The 21,006-nt window shown below is 47.6% G+C and overlaps 1 protein-coding gene and 1 non-coding gene across 3 annotated transcripts; both read right to left on the bottom strand.

Annotated features, from left to right (window-relative positions):
• Positions 1–691: 691 nt before the first annotated feature.
• Positions 692–18,235, bottom strand: LOC110308393 (SRY-box transcription factor 4). Of its 2 annotated transcripts, none has more exons than XR_015045351.1 (3): positions 18,099–18,235; positions 3,942–4,083; positions 692–938 (listed from the first exon to the last, which is right to left on the bottom strand). It is a non-coding gene; the product is annotated as an SRY-box transcription factor 4 (transcript). The 2 variants fall into 2 exon arrangements; XR_015045352.1 differs by lacking the exon at positions 18,099–18,235 and adding an exon at positions 17,177–17,349.
• Positions 7,465–12,040, bottom strand: Sox4 (SRY-box transcription factor 4). Its single transcript, XM_085831199.1, has one exon. It carries the CDS (start codon positions 11,339–11,341, stop codon positions 10,019–10,021), a length of 1,323 nt encoding a protein of 440 aa, XP_085687325.1. The 5' UTR covers positions 11,342–12,040; the 3' UTR covers positions 7,465–10,018.
• Positions 18,236–21,006: the final 2,771 nt, after the last annotated feature.

The raw sequence follows: 21,006 nt of genomic DNA, 5'->3' as shown, positions 1-21,006 counted from the left end.
AGAAACACAGAGGACTTTCCATGGCTTTAGTAACCTACTTCATTTCCTGGATTCACTGAGGAGGGGCTAGGTCAAAGACAGACTTCTGGCCTTTCTGTCTGGGGGAGGAACAAAGTGCTGTGTGTTTTGAGACTACAGCCCCACAACTTCCCAGGAACTTCAGATAAATTATTCAAAGTCTGCCTTCTCCGGGGAATGGCAAACAGGAGAGATAAAAGGCCCACATAGGGAGTGTGGGAAAGGGGGGGGGGGGTGAGAAAGTGAGAGGCGCAGGAGGGGGACGAAGAGTTGCAGGAAACTATTTTCACAGGTTTTAGGTGCCAGAGCTGAGGGAGTTAGGACAGCCACTGGTAAGAAGGTGACAATTAACCACACAGACAACAGGACTTAATTGATCCTTTAAGCCGGCACAGGCTGCTTGACTCTTAGAAAAGCAGTTGCCTGCTCCTTAACTTGGATGCCACCACCACATACTGTGCATTCACTACAGAAGGAGCCTGCTAAAGCTGCCAGACAGGGCTTCCATTTCCCTCTCTTCCTTCCTCTCTCCTTCCCTCCCTCCCTCCTTCCCTCCGTCCCTCCCTCCCTCCCTCCCTCCCTCCCTCCCTCCAAACTCCATGCTGGAGCAGGAAATAGAGAAATAATTGTATTGAAAATAACTAAAGAAGCAAGAGGGCTGAGTAAATTATACTTCATTTGTTCCTTCTTTCCAAGTCATTAAAAATAAAACCCAAAACCTTCCAATCAGATGTCGATGTCTTGTCACTGGAGTGCCTTAGGGGCGGTTCAAAACAAGGTGGTGTATAAATGAGTTGTAACTTTGGCCTTTACCACAAAGTCTGCAGGTTGAAGGAAAGGCTCTGGTTGCAAAGCTCATGCCACGACTTGACTTGTGCCTGGCATGTTGTCAGGACTCCATTAAACCAACTGTCTTGAAACTGTCAGAAGCAAAGAAAATGGGTTAAATTTGTTATCACCTGTATCTACAGATATCCACACATAAGAGATATCTCATCATAACCAAGGCATAAGCCAGACTGCAGAAGATACAAAAGCCCCCTGGGAAATTCAGTTTAGTGACGTGAGCTTTTTCTTCTTCTTTTTAACATTAAGCAGGAAAACAACACATGCAGGAAACCATAAAACCCTTCAAGTTAACTGTAGCAACGGCCAATCTCATTAGGATAGGATGGGTAGCCTAGAGCCTCTGTGTGAAGGCATTCTGAATAACCAGCAGCGTGGTCACCCACCCAACCTTTTGAATGACAGAGCAGAAGATCCACTACTGATAGCTAGATCATTTCAATTCTCTTCTGCCTTGCTGACTCCTGAAATGAAGACCGTGCATTCATATTTTAACACACATTTGTTCAACTAATATGTATCCACACACACACACAAATTACTTAAGCTTGCACTTCAAACTGAGATGTACAAGACAGCCTTGGGGAAATGGATCAGAGCTGAAGGAAAGATGTGGGGGGTTGAGGCGATGGCCAATCTTTACCAAAGACTCAAGGCCTTACTTCTCTAGTACTCAAGGTTTGGGTACTAGAGAAGGCATAGGTTTACAGAGTGAGTGCTAGACCAGCCAAGGCTACATAGAGTAACGCTGTCTTGAAAAACAAAACAAAACAAAACAAAACAAGTACTCACACCTATGCTTATCTAGTACTCAAACGGGGACACCTATTTTGATTGTTTTTGTTGTTGTTGTTTTTTAATTAATTTTCATTTTTGTTTCATTTCCTTTCCTTCCTTTTCTCTTTTTTTTTTCTTTCTTTTTTGTTTTGTCTTGTTTTACAAGACAGTGTTTCTCTGTGTAGCCTTGGCTGGTCTAGCACTCACTCTGTAAACCAGGCTGGCTTGGAACTCAGAGATTTACCTGTCTCTGAGTTATTATTATTAATTTTCATTTTTGTTTCATTTCCTTTCCTTCCTTTTCTCCTTTCTTTCTTTCTTTCTTTCTGTTTTGTTTTGTTTTGTTTTGTTTTGTTTTGTTTTGTTTTGTTTTGTTTTGTTTTGTTTTGTTTTTCAAGACAGCATCACTCTATGTAGCCTTGGCTGGTCTAGCACTCACTCTGTAAACCAGGCTGGCTTGGAACTCAGAGATTTACCTGTCTCTGCTTCCTAAGTGCAGGGATGAAAGGCATGCATGGCCCACCAGCTCCTGACTTGCTTTTGTTTTCTAGAGACAGAGAGTCTCATTGTCTCATTATGTAACAGTTCTCACTGTCCCGGAATACACTTTGTAGGCCAGCCTGGCCTTAAACTTGATCGCCAAGCAATCCTCCTCTTTTTGTCTTCTGAATGATGTGCCACCACACTTGGAGAGACACTGGATCTAAGTTCATTCTTGGGCTCAGGAAATAAGATTCCAGGGCCCCCTCCCTCTTCTTTCCTAATTAATGAAGTTGAGTGCTGGGGCTCCAACCCAGGGTCTCATACATGTTAGGGCAAGCATCCTACCACTGAGCCACAGCCCCACCCTTCTTCCCCTTCTGATTCTATGATCTCAGGTTTATTACTGAATCATCTCCACGTCTCCTTGTAAAAAGGGTGGTATCAGTCTTTTGCCTGTATACTTACTGAGATCATGCTAACACACTGTGAGGGTAGTCATTTTCCCTTTGGTTTGCACTGAGACTATATGGAGAACTTAAGACTGTGGTCTGGTTCTGCTCTTTTAAAGAGTCCTGGCTAGGAGGCGGCGGGCAGGGGTGGGGTGGGGGGAGTGTAGGGGATGGATTTGATCAAAACCTACATTGTATACTTGCATGAAATTCACTAACAATAATTTAAAAATATATTAAAAAAATAAAAAGAATTCTGGCTGGGACTTAGATCCGTGGAAGAGAACCTAGCATGTCCCAGACTCAAGGTTCAATTCCCAATAACACACACACACACACACACACACACACACACACACACACACGCACGCACACGCACACGCGCTCCCAAACCATTCTTTTTGTTTTCAGACTGGAGCTCACAAAGCCCAGGCTGCCCCCAGACCTACTATTTAACCAAAGATAGCCTTGAGCTATCTTCCCCAGTACTGGCATGGCGTCACCAGGTCTGTCTTATTGTGATTGATACTGGGAGGCCAATCCAGGGCCTCATGGCCTCATGTGTGCTTCATGAGCACTTAGCCACTGGGCTCCAGCTCTAGCCTTGTCCTCAATTCATACTAATATTAAGGATTTGAGAAGCAGACAGCATATTTATTGTTATTTAGTGCTGTCTGATTTCTGTGTGGCTGGCACTGTGGTTGGCTCGCACAGCCTTTACCTTTTTATAATCAGCCGCACAAGGTGAAGGGCTGGTACCTAATGAGCACAGATTGCTGCCAGGCATTGCTGCATGTGTTCCACATATGGGGTCACACTCAATTCTCACAACCGCTTTCTCAGTCAGGTGGCCTTCTACGGAACGATTTAGAACAGAGGCTCCAAGGGACTAAGAAACTTGACCACCGTGCTCCAGCCAGCCTACCTCAGAGCCAGTATTCAGACAGAGATTATTTTAACTAAATTCAACGCTACTTGCCAAAGATAGCACAAAATGCAAATATTTTGGGAAATGAATATATTTTGGAAGCTTGAAGAACAGTTTTTTTGTTTTTTGTTTTTTTTTTTTTTTGGTTTTGTTTTGTTTTGTTTTTTGAGACAGGGTTTCTCTGTGTAGCCCTGGCTGTCCTGGAACTCACTCTGTAGACCAGGCTGGCCTCGAACTCAGAAATCCACCTGCCTCTGCCTACTCAGTGCTGGGATTAAAGGCGTGCACCACCACGCCCGGCTGAAGAACAGGTTTTATGCAAGAACTCACTACAAAGTAAGTGTGGAGAAACAGGCATTAAAGGGTTAGTCCTGCTCTATGTAGTCTGAGCTATTCTGGAACTCATTATGCAGACTGGCTGTGAACTCACAGAGACTCACCTGCCTCTGCCTCCTGGGCTCCACCATCCCGAGAAAGGCTTCGTGCTGTGCCGCAATGGTGGGTGGTGGAGATTGGAGGAAGAGAGCCACCACCATTTTGTGCAGAGTCTTGACAAGCTGCATGAGAACTGAGTACCTCACCCTGGACAAAGGATAATAATGATGGTTAGTGCCGTCTGAAACACCATGCAGATATCAAAAGATGTTCACACACACCCCCAACCCCCATCTGCCCAACTCAGCTTCCAAATGGTGGGTGGGGTGAAAGTGCAGACAAGCTGCCCACCCCGACTTTCAAATGGTGGGCAGGGTGAAAAAAAAAAAACGACATGGATTTTCAGGTTGTTTTCTAGGATGAATCAGAGAGGCTGGGGGAAACGCAAGAGATCAGAGGCCAGAGGTGTATTTATAGTCCTGGGGCCAGGGCTGTGAACCACAATCAACAGGAAAGCTGGAGAGGCTCTGGCAGTTGGTACTACTTCCTGTTCTTCCAGAGAACCTGAACTTAGTTCCTGGTATGGAGTTAGGTGGCTCACCTGCCTGTGACTGCAGCTCCAGGCAACAGGACACCTTGCTGTTGTGAGGCCCCTTGTATGCACATGTGCATACCACACGCAAACACTTTCATAAAATCAATCTTAAAAACAACTCAAAGTATCCATTAAAAAAAAAAAGGAGGAAAAAACATAACAGAAAACTTCCACCTTGAGAAATCTAACAGATTTGGGGGTCTTAGGTTTTTCTGGAAGTATTCTTTTTTAAATGGACAGCACCACCATGCCCTGCTATCCAAAACCTTCTAGGTCAGTGGGTTAAGATCCGAGATGAGAGGGTGTGTTGTGCACATCTTCAGGCTCAGCACTCACTTCCAGAGAAGGGAAGATCCTTGCGTTCAAGGCGCTCCCCCTCTACTGAGAGAGTTCTAGGCCAGGGCCTTACAGAGAAACCCTGCCAACCCAAAACCAACCAACCAAACGGTGGTTGATTTATGATGAAGCACTCTGACCCTATCTATACAGCAGATAAACCGAGTGGTTGCTGGCCTTCCAACTCTGTTCTTTCCTTAGGATACCTACTCAGACTAGTGCCAGCAGTAACCTGAGCCCCCTGCAGGCACTCACCCCACCAGAGGAGCCTGGGGGCTGCCTATTATTTATTTATTTATTTATTTATTTATTTATTTATTTATTTATTTATGTTCATGGCTCTTCAGGGGATTCAGCTAGGAACTGACAATGGTGACAAGTGTCACTAATCCACATTGCTGACTGAGCACAGGGCCTGAAGCAGTGTCTTAAGAATAAGAGGGAAAAGCTAGCTGGAGCTCACTCTTTTCTGCTGAGCCACACCATCTGAAAGTCACCATGAAGTGGTTTTCTAATATCTATTTTCCCTTGCACAGTCTGGCATGTAAGTCCCAGTGGTTCACATCTGCCACGCCCCTGCTAGGAAGCATGCGGTATCAACACTTTAAGAGAAAGGGGTGATGTGCCAGAATTCCTTGTTTTCTTCAGGGGCCTGGGAACAGAACCCAGGGCCTCTAGCACGCTAGCTAAGTGAACAGCTCCACTTTCACCCTGAGCCTTAGGATTCTTAAAGAAAATACTTGAAAGCCTCTGCTTGCTCTTCCCATGCAAAGTCAGGGGAAAATAAACAAGGCTGTAGCAGAAGAGCCTACAAAAATACAAACATATTCGAAAATATGCATCACTTAAAAATGATTCATACAGGATTCATTTACAGTAGGATTTCGATGTTTTTATCTGGGGGGGGGGGAGGAACAAGGTCTTTTGTTGTTCTGGAAACAGGGTCTCAAGTAGTCCACTATGGCCTTAAAGTCAGGATCCTTCAGCCTGGCATGCCTCTAAGTGTTTGGATTACACCACACCCTACTGACCTTTGCATTTGAGGGGAAACCCCCACCCCAAACCTAACAAAGCAAGCCTAAGTCGTCCCCACCCCCAACCCGTCTTGTAACTATCAAAGGCTTTCTTCTCCAAGACCCTAAGATGCTCTATTATCCTCACCATAATAATCAACCATTAAAGAAGCATATCAACTCTTTCCTACAGCTCTTTTAAAGAAGAAAACTGTACACCACACTGTTTCAAGGTCTCAGGGAGAAATGATATTAGAACAGTATTTAGAGAGGGAATTGCTTTTTCAGTTTTTCCCCCCCTTGAAAGCTTCATCCAAGTATGTAGTGTAAGTTGATCACAGCAAACCCCTAGCAAATGGCTTTTTTACTGTGCAAAAATGCTTGTGGGTACTGGTCCTTAAGTCTTCTTTCTGTCCCGACCCTCAGAATGGATTGTTTCCAAGTGCTGCGTGTTAACCCTTTCTCTCCAGGGCGGAAAGACTAGGAAACATGGAAAGCACACATTTGTGAAGATGAGCCTTGGGAAGGGAAGATAGTTCTATTTGCCCATGGAGACCGTGGATCTCTAAAATAAACAGGAAGTACTGTCCAGCTGCATGCAGGCTTCACTAATGCTGTGTCTGGTGCTTATAAAAATCTACACACTCTCCTACTTGGCCTGTCATTCCAGTGGTGAGCAGGTAGGCTATATTTTACTCACAGCGACGCCCATGTTGGGCGGGGCATAAGATGAACAGCTTAGGGCCATAGTAAATTTGGTAGTTCTGGAAACAGAGTTTCAATCAAGTAGTCCACTCAGGCCTTAAACTCAGGATCCTTGAGCCTGGCCTGCCTCTCAAGCACTTGGATTACACCACACCCTACTGACCTTTGCATTTAAGGGGACTCCTCCCCTCCCCCCAACAAAGCAAGCCTAAGTTGTTTTTGTTTTGTTTTTTTTCCCCATCTTATAACTATGGAAGGCTTTTCTCCTAGACCTAATAATTTAACAGGCTCATTTGTTCTTGGTTTGTGCAAAACAAATCTTGGCGTGTAAAGGGGATGGTGGCTTAGAGACACAAAAGCAAAAAATACATTTAAAAAAGTTCAGCTAACCGGCTGGGTAGAGAGCAGGGAAGCCTGCCCCTCCCCCCTCTTTGAAATTTCCAGACAAAGGGTGCCTGCTGATGTACAGTAGATGCAGAGAATTCCTCGAAGGCTGGCGTGCGGAGGGAAGGTTGACACACACGTGGCCAATGCCATCACTCGGGGTCAGGCCAGCCAAATCTGGCCAAGAGGAACTTAGGGTTTGCCATTAAGATGGCTTAACTGAATCAGCACTAGCTTCCAAGCCACCGCGAAGCTGCAAAGCAGCAGCCTGCAGTGACAGGAGGGATCCCAGGAATAAGGATGACAAAAGTCAAGATTTAGGGTTCAGTTCCAGCTGATTTTATTTCCTTCTCAAAAAAAGTTATTTACAGAAGGTATATAGGAACAACCTGACAGGCAGTGACGGACAGGATTAGCTGGCATGATTTTTTTTTCTTTTTCTCTTCCCCCAAATATTGTTTTTTGTTTTTTTTTTTGTTTTTTTTTTTTTTGCTTTTTTTGTGGCCTTGAATTTTAAGACAAATATTCTACACGGCATATTGCACAGGATGGATGGTTAAAAAAAAAGAAATAAAAAAAGAAAGAAAAAAAAAGAGTTTTAAAACAAAAACCCTTAACGGAACTGCCTCTTAAAAGGCAGGCGCCCTCGTGCCTGTCATGTTATAGTAAACATACATACACACAATCTTTTTGCTTATTATAATACAGACTTAAATGTACAAAGATGTTTTCCACTTTTTTCAATCTTTAAACACAACAGCTATAAACCTGAACACATATGCTATCACCATGCCATAGGACTGAAACAATTATATTTAGCGACAAGTAGAAAGGATTAAATAGTCAAATACAAGAATGAAAACGCAGTACATTGTGTCGCGAACTCAAATCGGCATTTAGATAGATCCAGTGGTTTAAACGGCACGTTTTTGCTTTATAAAAAAAAGTGCAAAAAAGATGTGGTTTACAAGTTAAAGCTACAGAATCCCTTTTTGCTGTGAATGCACCAGTTTTAAAAACCTCTGGACAGAACAGCAATTCGTTTAAAAAAAAAATCTGTTTTTTTTTTTTTTAAAGCATTATGGTGCTGGGCTGAACTCTCCTCCCCTTATAAGACAGGGGGGTTGAAAGGTGGAAACCGGTGGCAGGTTAAGGGATACTGTCACTTTAAGAAGCCTGCAGATTGAAGTGTAAACATGGAGAAACCAGGGGCTGATTTTTCAAACTGTGTGAGATATTAACCAGCCACCCTATTATAAAATCAGGAAATCCAAACAGCGATTTACACCGATTAACACCCCCTTTATATATTTTTTACAAAAATACACTGAGAAAATAATCAAACGTTTTCATCTCTCTTGTCATTTTTTGTTTTTTAAAAGTGTCAAAAGTCTACATTTAAATATAAAAAATTAAAAGTTAAAACTCTAGCCCTTCAGTGAAGGAGACGTAAAATGGCGTGGGTAACAACACTAGAAAAAAAAAAAACGAAGAAAAAGAAAGAAAATAAAAAAAGATAAAGAAACGAGGTCAAAAGACAAGAAAGCAAATGAAAAGGGAAAAAAAGGGGGGACAAAATAAGAAAACTGTTTGGCCAGTATAAATACGTCCACATATAAAATGGCATCTGATTACATTTACAAGGGAAAAAAAAAATACAAAGATGGAGAGTCCGTGAGGGGGTAAAAATAAACGGGTCTTCTCAATTACACCTATAAGGAATAAACACACACGGAGAAAAAATTTGGTCCTGAATTGTGGTTTTTCAAAAGTCCAGCACAGATTTGAGTTGCGTTTGAATCCTTTTAAAGAGTTAAAAATGAAAAGGAGCTGGTGATCGGTTCGTTGTAGGAATCAAACATAGCGCCATCTATCCGCTTTTTATATTATCCTACACTATTTTAAAAACTGCTCAACAGTCTTATACAGAAATCTTCAAAAGATAGACAGGATAACATGCTATATTAACCCCACCAGTGAAATAACTCAACACCATCACGATTCCCATTAAGAGAAGAAAAAAAATCTCTTTCCCCCCCATACCACTCCGCGGCCTCTGGACCACATCCCACAGTCTCCTGTCCTCCCGCTGGCTCTGGGTAGCCTCACCTCTCTGATTTTTTTTTTTTAATTCTTTATTTTTGCACAGACCCCAGGCGGAGGCCCGGGAACCCCAACGCCCTCTGTGCTCCGGGTCCTTCTGCATCCCCAACCAGGTTGCTGTGGCTTCCACGAGGTCCCCATGTCCATTTCCGAGGCTGGCCTGCTACTCCCATCACATCTCCAGCTGTAGGGACAAGGGGGAAAAAAGGTGGGGGGAGGAGGAGAAAGCCCAGCCCGGGACTTCGCCAGCGTGGAGTTTCTCCATGCCAATACTCCCCTAAGCTCAACACAAATGCCACGGCCAAACGCATCACCCCAGAGCCTTCTTTCTGTCTTCATTGCAGAAAAAGAAATTTTAAGAAGGGGAAAAATACAAAGAGAATACAAAGAGGGGGTGGGTAGGAGATGGGGCACGCTGGATTTTCCCCCTCCTTTCTTGACCAAGAGGCAAAATCAAACAAGAAATCACCGAGGCGAGGGGGTGGGGGTGGGGGAAAGATTCCTTCGGTCTTTAGAAGCTTTGCTTGGCTTCTTTTCTTGCTGGGGGTGCAACCAAGTCCGGAAGCTCGTTGGAAGGGTGTGTGTGTGTGGGGGGGGGAGTCTCTTCAAGCAAAATTGGGGAGGAAACTCGAAGTAGCTTTTTTAGCCACCACCAACATCAATAACAACAACAAAAAAAGGTCGCCCCCGTCTACTCTCCGCCTCCTTCGAGTCCCCAGCCCTGAGAGTGGGGGATGGGAGCGCGGGTCCACTACGCCCCCGCGCTCCTTCTCCAACGGCGGGACGTGGTCCAGGCCAGCTCTATGCACTTTTTCTTCCTTTTCTTTTCCCCTTTCTCCTTCCACTCTCCATCTATTCTTTTTAACTCATTTTTTCTGTTTCTTTCTTTCTTTCTTCTTCTTTTTAACATTTTTTTCTGTTTTTTTTTTGTTTGTTTTTTTGTTTTCTTTTTTCCCTCTCTCCTCTCCTGCCTCTTGGCCCTCCTTCTCCCCGGCCCGCGCTCCCTTCAGTAGGTGAAGACCAGGTTGGAGATGCTGGACTCCAGCCAATCTCCCGAGATCATCTCGCTCACCTCCGGCGTGCAATAGTCCGGGAATTCGAAGTGGGAGCCTGAGCCGGGTTCTAAGTTAAAATCCAGGTCCCGATCGAGCGCCGATGAGGAGCTGAAACTGCCCAGGGACATGCTCTCAAAGTTTGAGCTGGGGTTCAGGTCGAGCAGGTCATCTTCGAACTCCTCGTCGGACGACGAAGAGCCCGAGGAGGAGGAAGAGGACGAGGAGAGAGAGGAGGACGCGTGCGAGGGCGCGCTGGACGGGGCGGGCGAGGCTGCGCGTAGGCTGGCGTAGCCGCGGTGGTCAGCGGGCGATCGGCTGGCGGTTGGCGATGATGCTGCGCTGCTGCGGCCGCTCAGACTCCGGCCATCGGGCGAGCATCCCGGGCCTCCATCTTCGTACAGCCCCAGTGGATCGCTGGGGTCGGCGCTCGCTCCCAGGCCCCCGACGGGAGACGCCGAAGCGCCCAGGCTTCCAAACAGGTAGACGCGCTTCACTTTCTTGTCGGCAGGGTGTTTGGCTGGGGTGGCCAGCGCACTGGACGGCGAGGAGGAGGCGGCCGGAGTGGCCGCGCTGGGAGTCCGCACCTTGTAGACGGCCGTGGGCTCCCCCAGGGGCAGCAGGGCAGCTTGCTCCGGAGAGAACGATGCAGCCGCCTTGCCGCTGCCCGCAGGGACCAGCTTAGCGTGGGGCTTGCCGACCGAGCTGCCCGCCACCTTTGGGCCACAGCTCTTCTTGGGCGCGGGCTTGGAGCTGCCGCCCGCGCCACCCCCCGCGTGGCTGCTTCCCGCGTGGCCGCTGCTGCCCGCGACCTTGTCGCCCTTCTCCCCTGGCTTGGCTGTGGCCGCCGATCCCGCGCCCGCGTTGCCCGACTTCACCTTCTTTCGCGGCCGGTACTTGTAGTCAGGGTAGTCAGCCATGTGCTTGAGGCGCAGCCGCTCCGCCTCCTGGATGAACGGAATCTTGTCGCTGTCCTTGAGCAGCTTCCAGCGTTTGCCCAGCCGCTTGGAGATCTCGGCGTTGTGCATGTCGGGCGACTGCTCCATGATCTTGCGCCGCTCGATCTGCGACCACACCATAAAGGCGTTCATGGGCCGCTTGATGTGGCCACTGGGCGTCTTGCACCAGCTGGGGTCGTCCGCCTTGCCGCCCGTCGACGCGGTGGAGCCAGGCGTCGGGGAGGACGCGATGCCCAGCTCCAGGCCGGCGCCCGAGTCCGAGCTCTCCCCGGCCAGCAGAGCCTCCGTGTTCTCCGCGTTGTTGGTCTGTTGTACCATGGCCCCGGCTTGCCGGGCGCCCACGCGCGCTCACACGCTCGCGGCGCGGTCGCCGGGCCCTGCGGGCTCCCCGGGGCGGAGACCAGGGTCCCCTGAGCGGCGTGCGGGCCAGGGGCGGCTGCCTCCCGCCGCCAACCTAGAGTCCCCGAGGCCCTCCGTCCTCCCTCACCGCTGAAGTGCTCCCTGCGGGCACCGAGGCTGGAGTCGGCCGCGGCGAGGAGTTTCTCCAAACGTTGGTAGCCGGAGTCTCTTCCAAACGCAAGTTTCTCGCCGCCTCCGGGGCAAGTCTTTCCCCCACCCCTTTCCCTGAAGCAGTCGATTGCAGTTCACGAGAGCTCGCGGTAGCTCAGGAAAGCGACATCGTCTCTAGCGCCTAAGTCCCTTTCCTGCAGTGCAAAGCCAAAGCGACTCTGGCTCCGGGACTCTGTGGGCGGAATCGGCGCTGAGGAGTTGGTGCAATTATTTTGTTGCAAGGTAGGAAGCCAAGAAGCTTGCATGCAACAGACCGGCATGAATAAATGTATGTTTCTCCCTCCCTCCTGCAAGAAGGGGAGCTGGTTACCGGCAGAGTTCCCCCCACTGCAGACTCTCTAAGAAACAGCGTGCAAGAACTGGAAACCGGGAGGGAGACGGCCCTCTTCCCCTCACTCTGTTTCTCAGGCTGCAGCTTAGAGCAGACCCCAATTCCGCCTCGCGCTTCTTTATCCTTTCGCAGACAGCCAATCAGCCGCTGTAACTAACGCTTCCTCGTGCCAAGCCCCTCCCCCGTCCTTCCCATTGGCTTGGAACCCGATGCAATAATAATCTCCGCGTGCAATGAGAAGCTCCAAATCTGACCTCATTCCAATTTACAGAGCAAACTTTTTAAAAGGGCTAGAAGTACAGCTGAGATTTCTGCTGCCTCTTCCCCCCCACCCCCGCCTTTTGCTGGGTGCGCGCGCGTTTGCCTCTGTGTGTGTGTGTGTGTGTGCGCGCGTGCGTGCACGCGCGCGCGCACGCGCGTGTGTGAAGAGGATGTTAATGCATGAAGTTATTAAGGGGAGAGACGGAAATGTATTCTAGCCATTATGTTAGATAACAAGGGGCTTGAAGGGGGGGTAAGGGTGAAATACTGTAAATGGAAGCTTTCTGCTTAAAAGCCGAGTGATTATTTTTATTAGTTCTTTTCAGCCCAGGAATAAAGCATCAGCCTTTGGTGCAAAATCTCTTTTCTTAGCTCCTTCTTAGAGCTAGAGATGTAAGTGGGGGGAGCCACAATAATAAATCAATGGATATTGAAAACCATTAAGAAAGTGGTACCTAGACACCTGTCATCACAATTATTTTAACAACTCTAGGTACAGAACAGACGTTGGTGTATTGTGTAAATCCCTTCAGGATGCTATCTGTGCTGTTTGTGAAAGGCAGGGTTTTTTTTTTTTTTTATTTTCTTTCTCCCTTTTCCAGTAATTACTTACTCTTTTTGCCAAACAGAGGTTAACTAGTTATTTAATGATTTCAGTTCCCCTATAAATCCTGGGTAGGCCAAACAAGATTTTCTGTGGAACGCTAAGGCAGTGGCCCATAATTACCTCAATAAGAGACTTTGTGTGATTTCTGTATAGGGCGATCATGGTGAATACAGGATGGGATTGACTTCCCTTTCTAAATGTTTGTTTTGCACAATATCCAAAGGATAGATGGGTTCGCTATCTGCTCTCCTCCCCCCCTCTGTTTCTTACCCATTTTCTCCCGTGTGCTGTGCTACTTGAAGCAATTGGGCCTAAAAGACCAAGAAGAGAAAGGGGTGGCAAAGGGGAGTGGGCTGCTGGACCTATCTCAAGTCCTTCTCCTGACCTCTGGGTCTCATTGTCCTCCTCTTCTGTGCTTTGGAAACCCCGTGAGCTTTATAGAGGGCTTGTGTTAGTGACCGGTGAGTGTGTGATTATAAACCACTGATGTGTGCCCTGAGCCCTCTGTATTCTAACATGCCTTCCGAGTTCTTCCTAATGCAAATGCCACTTCTAGTAAGAGCAGCATGATGTTCAAGAGACTAAGGTGGGAGGTGGTCACCAGTGGTGAAACGTAATCGAAAGCCCCTTTGGTGGTCCCCGTTTGTTATCTCAGTACTTGGGAGGTGCCTTCAGGAAGATCAGGAGTTCAAGATCATCCGCTGATGCTTAAGAATTCCAGGACAAGCCTGGCGGTGGTGGCGCACACCTATAATCCCAGCACTTTGGAGGCAGAGGCAGGTGGATTTCTGAGTTCGAGGCCAGCCTAGTCTACAAAGTGAGTTCCAGGACAGCCAGGGTTATACAGAGAAACTCTGTCTAGAAAAACCAAAAAAAAAAAAAAAAAAAAAAGGAATTCCAGGACAGCCCCAGCTACCCAAGTCCTTGTCTCAAAGAGCAAACACGTGCAGAGAATATTTAGAATATAGAACAACTTAGTTACACAAAGCACCCTTTTCCCAAGATCTGAGCACTGGGATTCTAGTAAAAACTCACCTTTCTTAATACGATGATAAACTGATTTCCCTCAGGCTAGTAACAGAGGAGGCCAACTTAGAGCCAGCTCTTGATTGAGAGCACAGTAGTGCTGGGTGGTATATTTCCATTTACCTTGTCACACTTTCAGAGTATGTAGGCTGGAAGGAGGCCGAGAGTGTCAAGAATTAGACATTTACTGGAAAGAATACCCTATGGAGACAGCTGACTGGGTCTCTAAGATCAACTGCAGGCAAGAATGTTTTGTGGGTAAAAAGCAAGTAATTATTTTCTTTTTGACCATTTGCTACCCATCACAGCCCTTTTTTAATTCCCAGAGGAGGAAATCCTAAAATAGTATGCACTCCCTCAAGAAAAAAATCTTCCACCAAGAAAAGTGTTTTGCAAGGCATTATGTTTTTTTTTTTTTTCCTGGTACCCACAGATGTACCTTCTTAAGATGCCATCAAAATGGCATCTGGGTTATCCTAAAAGGTCTATTGTCTACAAAATCAATGTTTTTATTATGACAAAAATAAGGAGATGTATTCCTTGTACAATCTGTATTCAATAATGTTGGATGATTTGGCAAATATGAGTGTTGGTGTAATTGGTGGTATTTCCAGTGGTGTAAATCACCCCTCATAGTTACACTCATGCTTAATGCACAGATTTAATTTAAAAAGCATATCAAAAAAGTAGTTCCTGCCCTGATTTTTCTTGTTAGATGCATTTCAGAAAACCCAACAGACTTTTAAGATGTACTGTAATAGTATATGCCATCAAAGGACAAAAGGCCTTTAAGGAAAGGGGGATAAACTATTTTAAGTTAATTAATTTTTGTATGCGAGTCCACTGCTTGGCACTGTGCATAAATGGAGGTCAGAGGACATTTTGTGGGCCAGTGCTCTCTTTCCACTATCCAGGTACAGGGGATTGAACTCAGATTCTCAGGTTTGGCCTAGAGGGGCCTGTGCCGGCTGAGCCAACTCACGAGCTGTAAAAGGTCTTCCTTGTCCCTCTGACTATGAGATGCACCCCCTGTGTCTATGTTTCTCTTAGACCTGGTAAAATATGTGTTGGTAGCATCCGTTGACCTAATTACACCATTGTACAATGTTATCCTGTAGAGTTTATACCTGATAGTTTGGACTTATTGAAGTGTGACTGTTTTTGTTCTTAGAGCATGGAAACGTGACAAAACATGTGAAAAATGGCTTTTGATTAAAGTACATATACACCAGAATGTACTGGACTTAATACCAAATCATGATATTAAGATTTCTGGGACTCATTACCTAATGTCCTAAGCTTTGTAATCAGTTCTCCATCAGAGACCTCCCCATTCCCCCCAGATACTAGCTGTTTGGTGGCCCCTAGTAAGTCAGTGCCCAGTGCTCTTTCCCTCTGCTCCCCTTGTAGTTCTATGAACAGAGAGCCAAGATTGTTTTGCAAACAAGTCCTGCCTTAGAATCATCAACTAATGGTCTTTATTGGAAATGATATTAGATCTTTCATGTCTTGAATTAAGGCAGATATTTATTTTATTCCATTAAATGCAATCCATTGGACATGAGAGGGTAATATCTGCTAATGCATTCCTCCTGCCCCTACACACCTGCACAACATAAAACCTCACTGCTACAGAATGGTGTGGATGGGGTATGGATGAAGGTTTACCTCGACTTCTTAATGTGTCCCTATAGCATAGAGGGAGGAAAACCTGCATGGAAATTAGTTTCACGAGTCTGGCTTGGCACTATTTTCCAAGAATCATGCTTTGCTTTGGCTGTAGAAACTGAGTGTGTGAGCCCCTCTGGCTTTGAACATTCAGTTCAAATAAACAGAGGTGGAGGAAGCCTTCTTGTTAATTTCGTTGACTGGAAGTGCTCTGGGAAACTGAATGCCATCAGCCCTGTTTTCAGGTCCACCCTTCACTGGGGCTGATTTTGCTCCCCCCCCCCCCCCAATCCCTTGCACTACTCCATTCTTGGTGCTGAGGAAGTTGTATTGAAACTGGACTAGGAAAGGGGGGCTGTATTGAAACAGTATTTTTTTTTTCAGGTTTTGGTTGTCAGCCTTAGCCTTTATCAAGGGCTGAGTTATCTCTCCAGACCAGTGTGTTGAATTCTTATTCGAAAAATATAAAGCAGGATAAATGAAAGCTGTCATTTATATTCGACTGTGAGAACACACAGAGATAAGAAACATATATTTCTAATAATTTCACCACTTTCTCACCCCTCATAACCAGCAGGCTCAAGTCAGCTCTTTATATCCATACCGTTCAACGCCAACAAGCAGAAAACAAGTGTGTCTGCACGGGCCACATAGATAGGAAGCATTAACTGGAGCTTCTGCCCTCTTTCCCCAGATAGAGGCCTGGCACACCCTTCAAGATCTGTGGAACTGGTGCGTGCAGACAGCTCCTCCCAATCCGGGAGAGGCAGCCGCCAGGTGGCAGCGCTGAGCCTGCCTGAGCATGCAGCGACGTGGGAAAACGTGGGGGAAGATCCAACCGTCCCTTCCTGGTCTCCTGAACCAGTGAACCCCCAACACTTCTCCGGATTTAAAGGACCAGTGGGTGTGCTGGTGAATTCTGGGCATCCCCCCATTCCCCGTAAGACAAAGTTTAGGGTAACCGATTGCTGCCCCCCTGTTCGCTCGTCCGACCTCTCCAGCCCACCTCCCACCTCCCCAACCCCCATGGCTGGGGAAGCCGAGACGCCCCTAGCGGATCTGGTAACCTCACTCGGGAGGTCACGGGTCACCTCCCTCGGGCGGGTAGGAGCGAGAATGCGGTTTCTCCGCCAGCTGCGCGCTCTGCTTCGGCGGCGGCAGAAACACACGGCGCATGACCATAGGAGTCCCAAAGGCCACCCCTGCTCCTGAAAAGAAATGGTTTCCGTGGCCCGGCACGCCCCGTGGAGCTCAGAAACAGGGGTCCTGCCCAAGCTCGCCTGGGACTCCCGGTGCACCCGCCTCGCCTTGCCTCTCTGTGACTCTTACTGGGAGGAGCTAAATTGCATTCGACTCCGGTGGTGCTTTTCGGAGGAAAGTCTTTCCTACTGTAAACGTGGCTCGGGCGACGCTCGCAGCGGCGTTTCACTACTGCCTTCTGAGGAGGTTTACGGTCAGGAATGGGCTGGTGACGCCCCCTGCCCCCCCAACCCATTCCAGCACCGTGGCCTCCTTTCAAGTGGCAGCTGGAGCAGCTACTCCAGGAGGGGGATCTCGCCAAGCCCCTCCCCTTCGCACCCCTCCCCCGATTCCAGCCTGGACCTAGCCGCTGGGGCCCAGTTCCGCCACTGACCGGAACCGACAGCCATTTGGTTCCCTGGGTGCACTCGGGTGCCCAGCAGCCCCTTACCCTCTGTGAGTCTCTCCTGGACTAAATAGCGTGCCATCTGCATCAGTCTGGGACTCACGCTTCAGCTCTCACTGTGACTGCGGGAGGGGCAGTGCACGCACAGCGGCCAGGGCTTCTTCCCAGGGGCAGAACGAAGGAACCAGATAGTTCCCCACCTCCAGGCTCTAGCCTGATCAGGAAGATTGAGGTGTTTGTGTGTCCACAGAGGACCTCGAAGGCGCCCCAAAGCCCTTGCCGAGGGCGACGGGGAGAGGGTGGATAAAGGAAAGGCTGAGCGCACTTTCCTCCTTGCAGCCCCCATCCCGCAAACAGTACTCGGAATCTGAATAGAGCATCCTCTCCCCACCCCAGCACCCCCAAACCATCTCTCAGTGGATTCCTTGTCCTCGAGACCACAGACACGTAAAAGCAATTACAGTTTGGAGTCCCAGGAGGCAAGCAAATGATTACGATTATGGAAAAAAAAAAACCGCCTAGAGTTCCCCCAAATATTAGGGAACGAGGAGAGCCATCCTGAAGGCTAAGAGACGGACAGGGACCAAGGGCATCCCGCTGGAGAGTGGTCCATGGAAGCCACGAAGTGTCAGAAAAGAGAAGAGGGAGGGGAGCAAGTGCGAAGGCGCGTGCGCTGCTGCAGAGGGGCGAGCAGGCGATCGGGGTGGCTGCCAAATGATGGGAGTCAGAGGAGGGGAGGAACGTGCTCGCCACGAGCAGCTGGCCGGGTGGCGGGTTCTGCCTGGCACTAGGGTTCCTTTTTCCCCAGCCTTTCACCTTCGACTAACCGCGCGTGCGGACAGCACCGAGACACACATTGCGCTGGGGGCGCTCACGGGCATAGGATGGGTGGGGTGCGGCAAGGACCAAAGAGCCCTGTGCCTCACACAGCGCAGGGCGCGCTGCACACCTGGCACCGGAGACTCACCATCTGTTCAGAGCTGCCTCCTGGGCCCAGGGGTGTGGCCAGGAAAGATAAGAGTACCCGTGGCAGCGACGACTCCACACCAACTGCCACTTCAACTGCCAATCAACGTAGTGAGTGCCCTACTGTGTGTCCCCCCCCACCCCCCCCACCCCCGCTCAGCTTAAGAGCCTTCGGTTGCATTTCTCAGGAACTACATCATCTGTTCTGCAAGCTACAAGAAAACCTTGTATATGCTGTAAAATAAATTCATACTGAACTGCCAGCAAAGTAGCTTTTGTAAAGAGGCAAATTTGAAGGCAAGAGGAGGGAGGTGTCTGGAGTAACTGAAGACTAGTTGTTTTTTTGTTTTTTGTTTTTTTTTTTTAGAAGTCCCTGAAGACTCCGTGGGCTGTTTGTCCCACACAGCCCAAATGAAAAATAATTTCAAGTGGTTAACACACACCTAAATCTCAGCCCTTGGTTGAGGCAAGAGCTTGTGGAAACACAAGTTGAAGGCCAGCCTGGGCTTACAGAAGCAGACTGTTTTAAGTTAGTTACATAAGTAAGTTGATTTGGCTTGTCGGGACAAATAAATGAAGGCCCATCCTTACAACACTCAAATTTAACTCAATTTCACAAACATCATCTGAAATATCACTATGTTGTACAAATGTCGAGTCACTTGTTTTTTTAAAGACAAGTTTGAATGCAACCCAGGCTGGCTGAGCAGTTAGAATGACTTAGAACTCCGGATTCTTTTACCTCCTGCTCCTAAGAGCTGACATTAAAGGCTTGCTTGTGCCACTATGCATTGTGTAATGTAACCTTAAATGAAAGAAAATTTGTGTGTGACATTACCTACTATATATGTATTTTTAAAATCGACATAATTCCCAATGTACCATGTGTTAAAATCTATGTAGTGTATAATACAAACCATACAATTTAAATATGCACGGTGCTAGGCTTGATGGCTCATGCTTATAATCCTAGCATCTGGGAGGTTGAAGTATGGCGAGCACTGAGTTGGAGGCCAGCCTGGGCTATATAGTGAGTTCAAGGCCAGCCTAAGTTATCTAGCTAGATCCTATCTCAAAACAAAAAGCCCAGCCAACCAATCACACAAACCATCAAGACACCTGGGCCATCAAGACGACTGAGTGGGTAAAATCATTTGCTACAAGGTTGATGACTTGAGTTTACTCCCCAGGACCTACATAAGAGAGCTAGATGTAGGTACCTGTCATCTCAGCACTCGAAGGTTAGACAGGAGGCAGGGACAGCAGGAGGCAGGGACAGGCAACTCCTGAAACGCTGTGAGCTGGTGGCAGAGACAGGAGACTCCTGAGTGGTTGTGAGCTGGAGAGCTATCTAACCTGTGATACTAAGCATAGCAGGAAAACTAACAGAGACCCTTTGTGAGAGCTGTCTCCCTAATGTTTTCTTCTGACTCTCATGCCTACACCAGTGGCACACATGCCAGCACATGTGCACACACACACAAAGCAAGTGAAAAAAAAAAACACATAGTAAAGTTATATCTTACTGGGACACCCAAACTGTTCACAGATTCCAAATTTGTCCCTCCTACTATCCAGATTTGAAATTTGCACTATAGTTACCAGGCAAGTGCCAATCAGCGAGAATTCTGCCGATATTTGGGGTTTCCTTGTTGGCAGCCAGTGTATAGGGAGTCTTGATAATCCAACCTCCTGGCAATGGTACCTCCGTGTAAGACTTTTCTACCCCTTACTCTGGATTTGGTCACTAACTTCCTTTGACCACTGGCATATTAGTGAGTTGCTATAAGGAAGTTTGCTCCTGATTATAGAGGCTGATAATTCCTAAGACATACTGTCATAGTTAGGGTCTCTTGCTGTGATGAAACACCATGACCAAAAAACAAGTTGGGGAGGAGAGGGTTTATTCAGCTTATACTTCCACATTGCTGTTTATCATCAAAGAAAGTCAGGACAGGAAGGAACTCAAAGCAGGGCAGGAACCTGGAGGCAGGAGCTGATGCAGAGGCCGTGGAGGAGTGCTGCTTACTGGCTTGCTCCTCAATGATTGCTCAGCCTGCTTTCTTTATAGAGCCCAGAATCCAGGGATGGCACCACCCACAATGGGCTGGGCCCTGCCACATCAATCACAATTTAAGAAAATGCTTTGCAGCCAGATCTTATGGAGGCATTTTCTCAATTAAGGTTCTCTCCTTTCAGATAATTCTAGTTGTCTGTCAGGTTGACACAAGATTAGCCAGCACACATGCACTTTGTAGACTTAAGACACAGGAGGACCAATGACATAGTTCTAATCAGAAAGCAAGGGAAAACAACATCCAATCTACAAGATGGTTGGACAAGGGAAGTTACGTCTTGTAGATATGGGAGAGGATCAGATATTTAATTCTTTTCTGTCTTTTAACCCACTTTAGGGAGGGCTGTGGGGAATTGCAGGCTGGTCTCCAGTTGAGCTGAGGTCTGAACCCCGATGGTCATAATTTACCTTCATGACACAGTAGGCGTTCCCTCATGCTCTGGCAGAGCTCTGGCCCCTGCCTAAATTACCATCTTCCACAGCCCCCACAAGAGAAGCATGGTCAGTAGTCACGTAAGCAATGGCCCAAGCTTCTGACCTTCAGGTTAAACTCCTCCCCAGTTACCTAGCAACAGTAAAGACCATAAAAAGGGCTGTTCAGCCCCACCTCACTCTCTTACTCTTATGCTCTTACTTCTTACCCTTCACTCTCTCCCCCCTCTCCCCTCTCTTTGTCTTCTCTCTTCTCTTTCCTTTCTTTGTCTCCTCCTCTCCTCTCCTCTCCTCTCCTCTCCTCTCCTCTCCTCTCCTCTCCTCTCCTCTCCTCTCCTCTCCTCTCCTCTCCTCTCCTCTCCTCTCCTCTCCTCTCCTCTCCTCTCCTCTCCTCTCCTCT

The sequence above is a fragment of the Mus caroli genome, unplaced genomic scaffold (assembly GCF_978045245.1).
Source record: "Mus caroli unplaced genomic scaffold, Mus_caroli_1 scaffold_15, whole genome shotgun sequence".
Taxonomy (NCBI): Eukaryota; Metazoa; Chordata; class Mammalia; order Rodentia; family Muridae; genus Mus; species Mus caroli.
This window is presented reverse-complemented; position numbering and strand designations above follow the sequence as displayed.

Excerpts from the sequence above, each read along its gene's own strand:
- Sox4 (XM_085831199.1), bottom strand. The coding sequence starts at position 11,341 with ATGGTACAACAGACCAACAACGCGGAGAACACGGAGGCTCTGCTGGCC.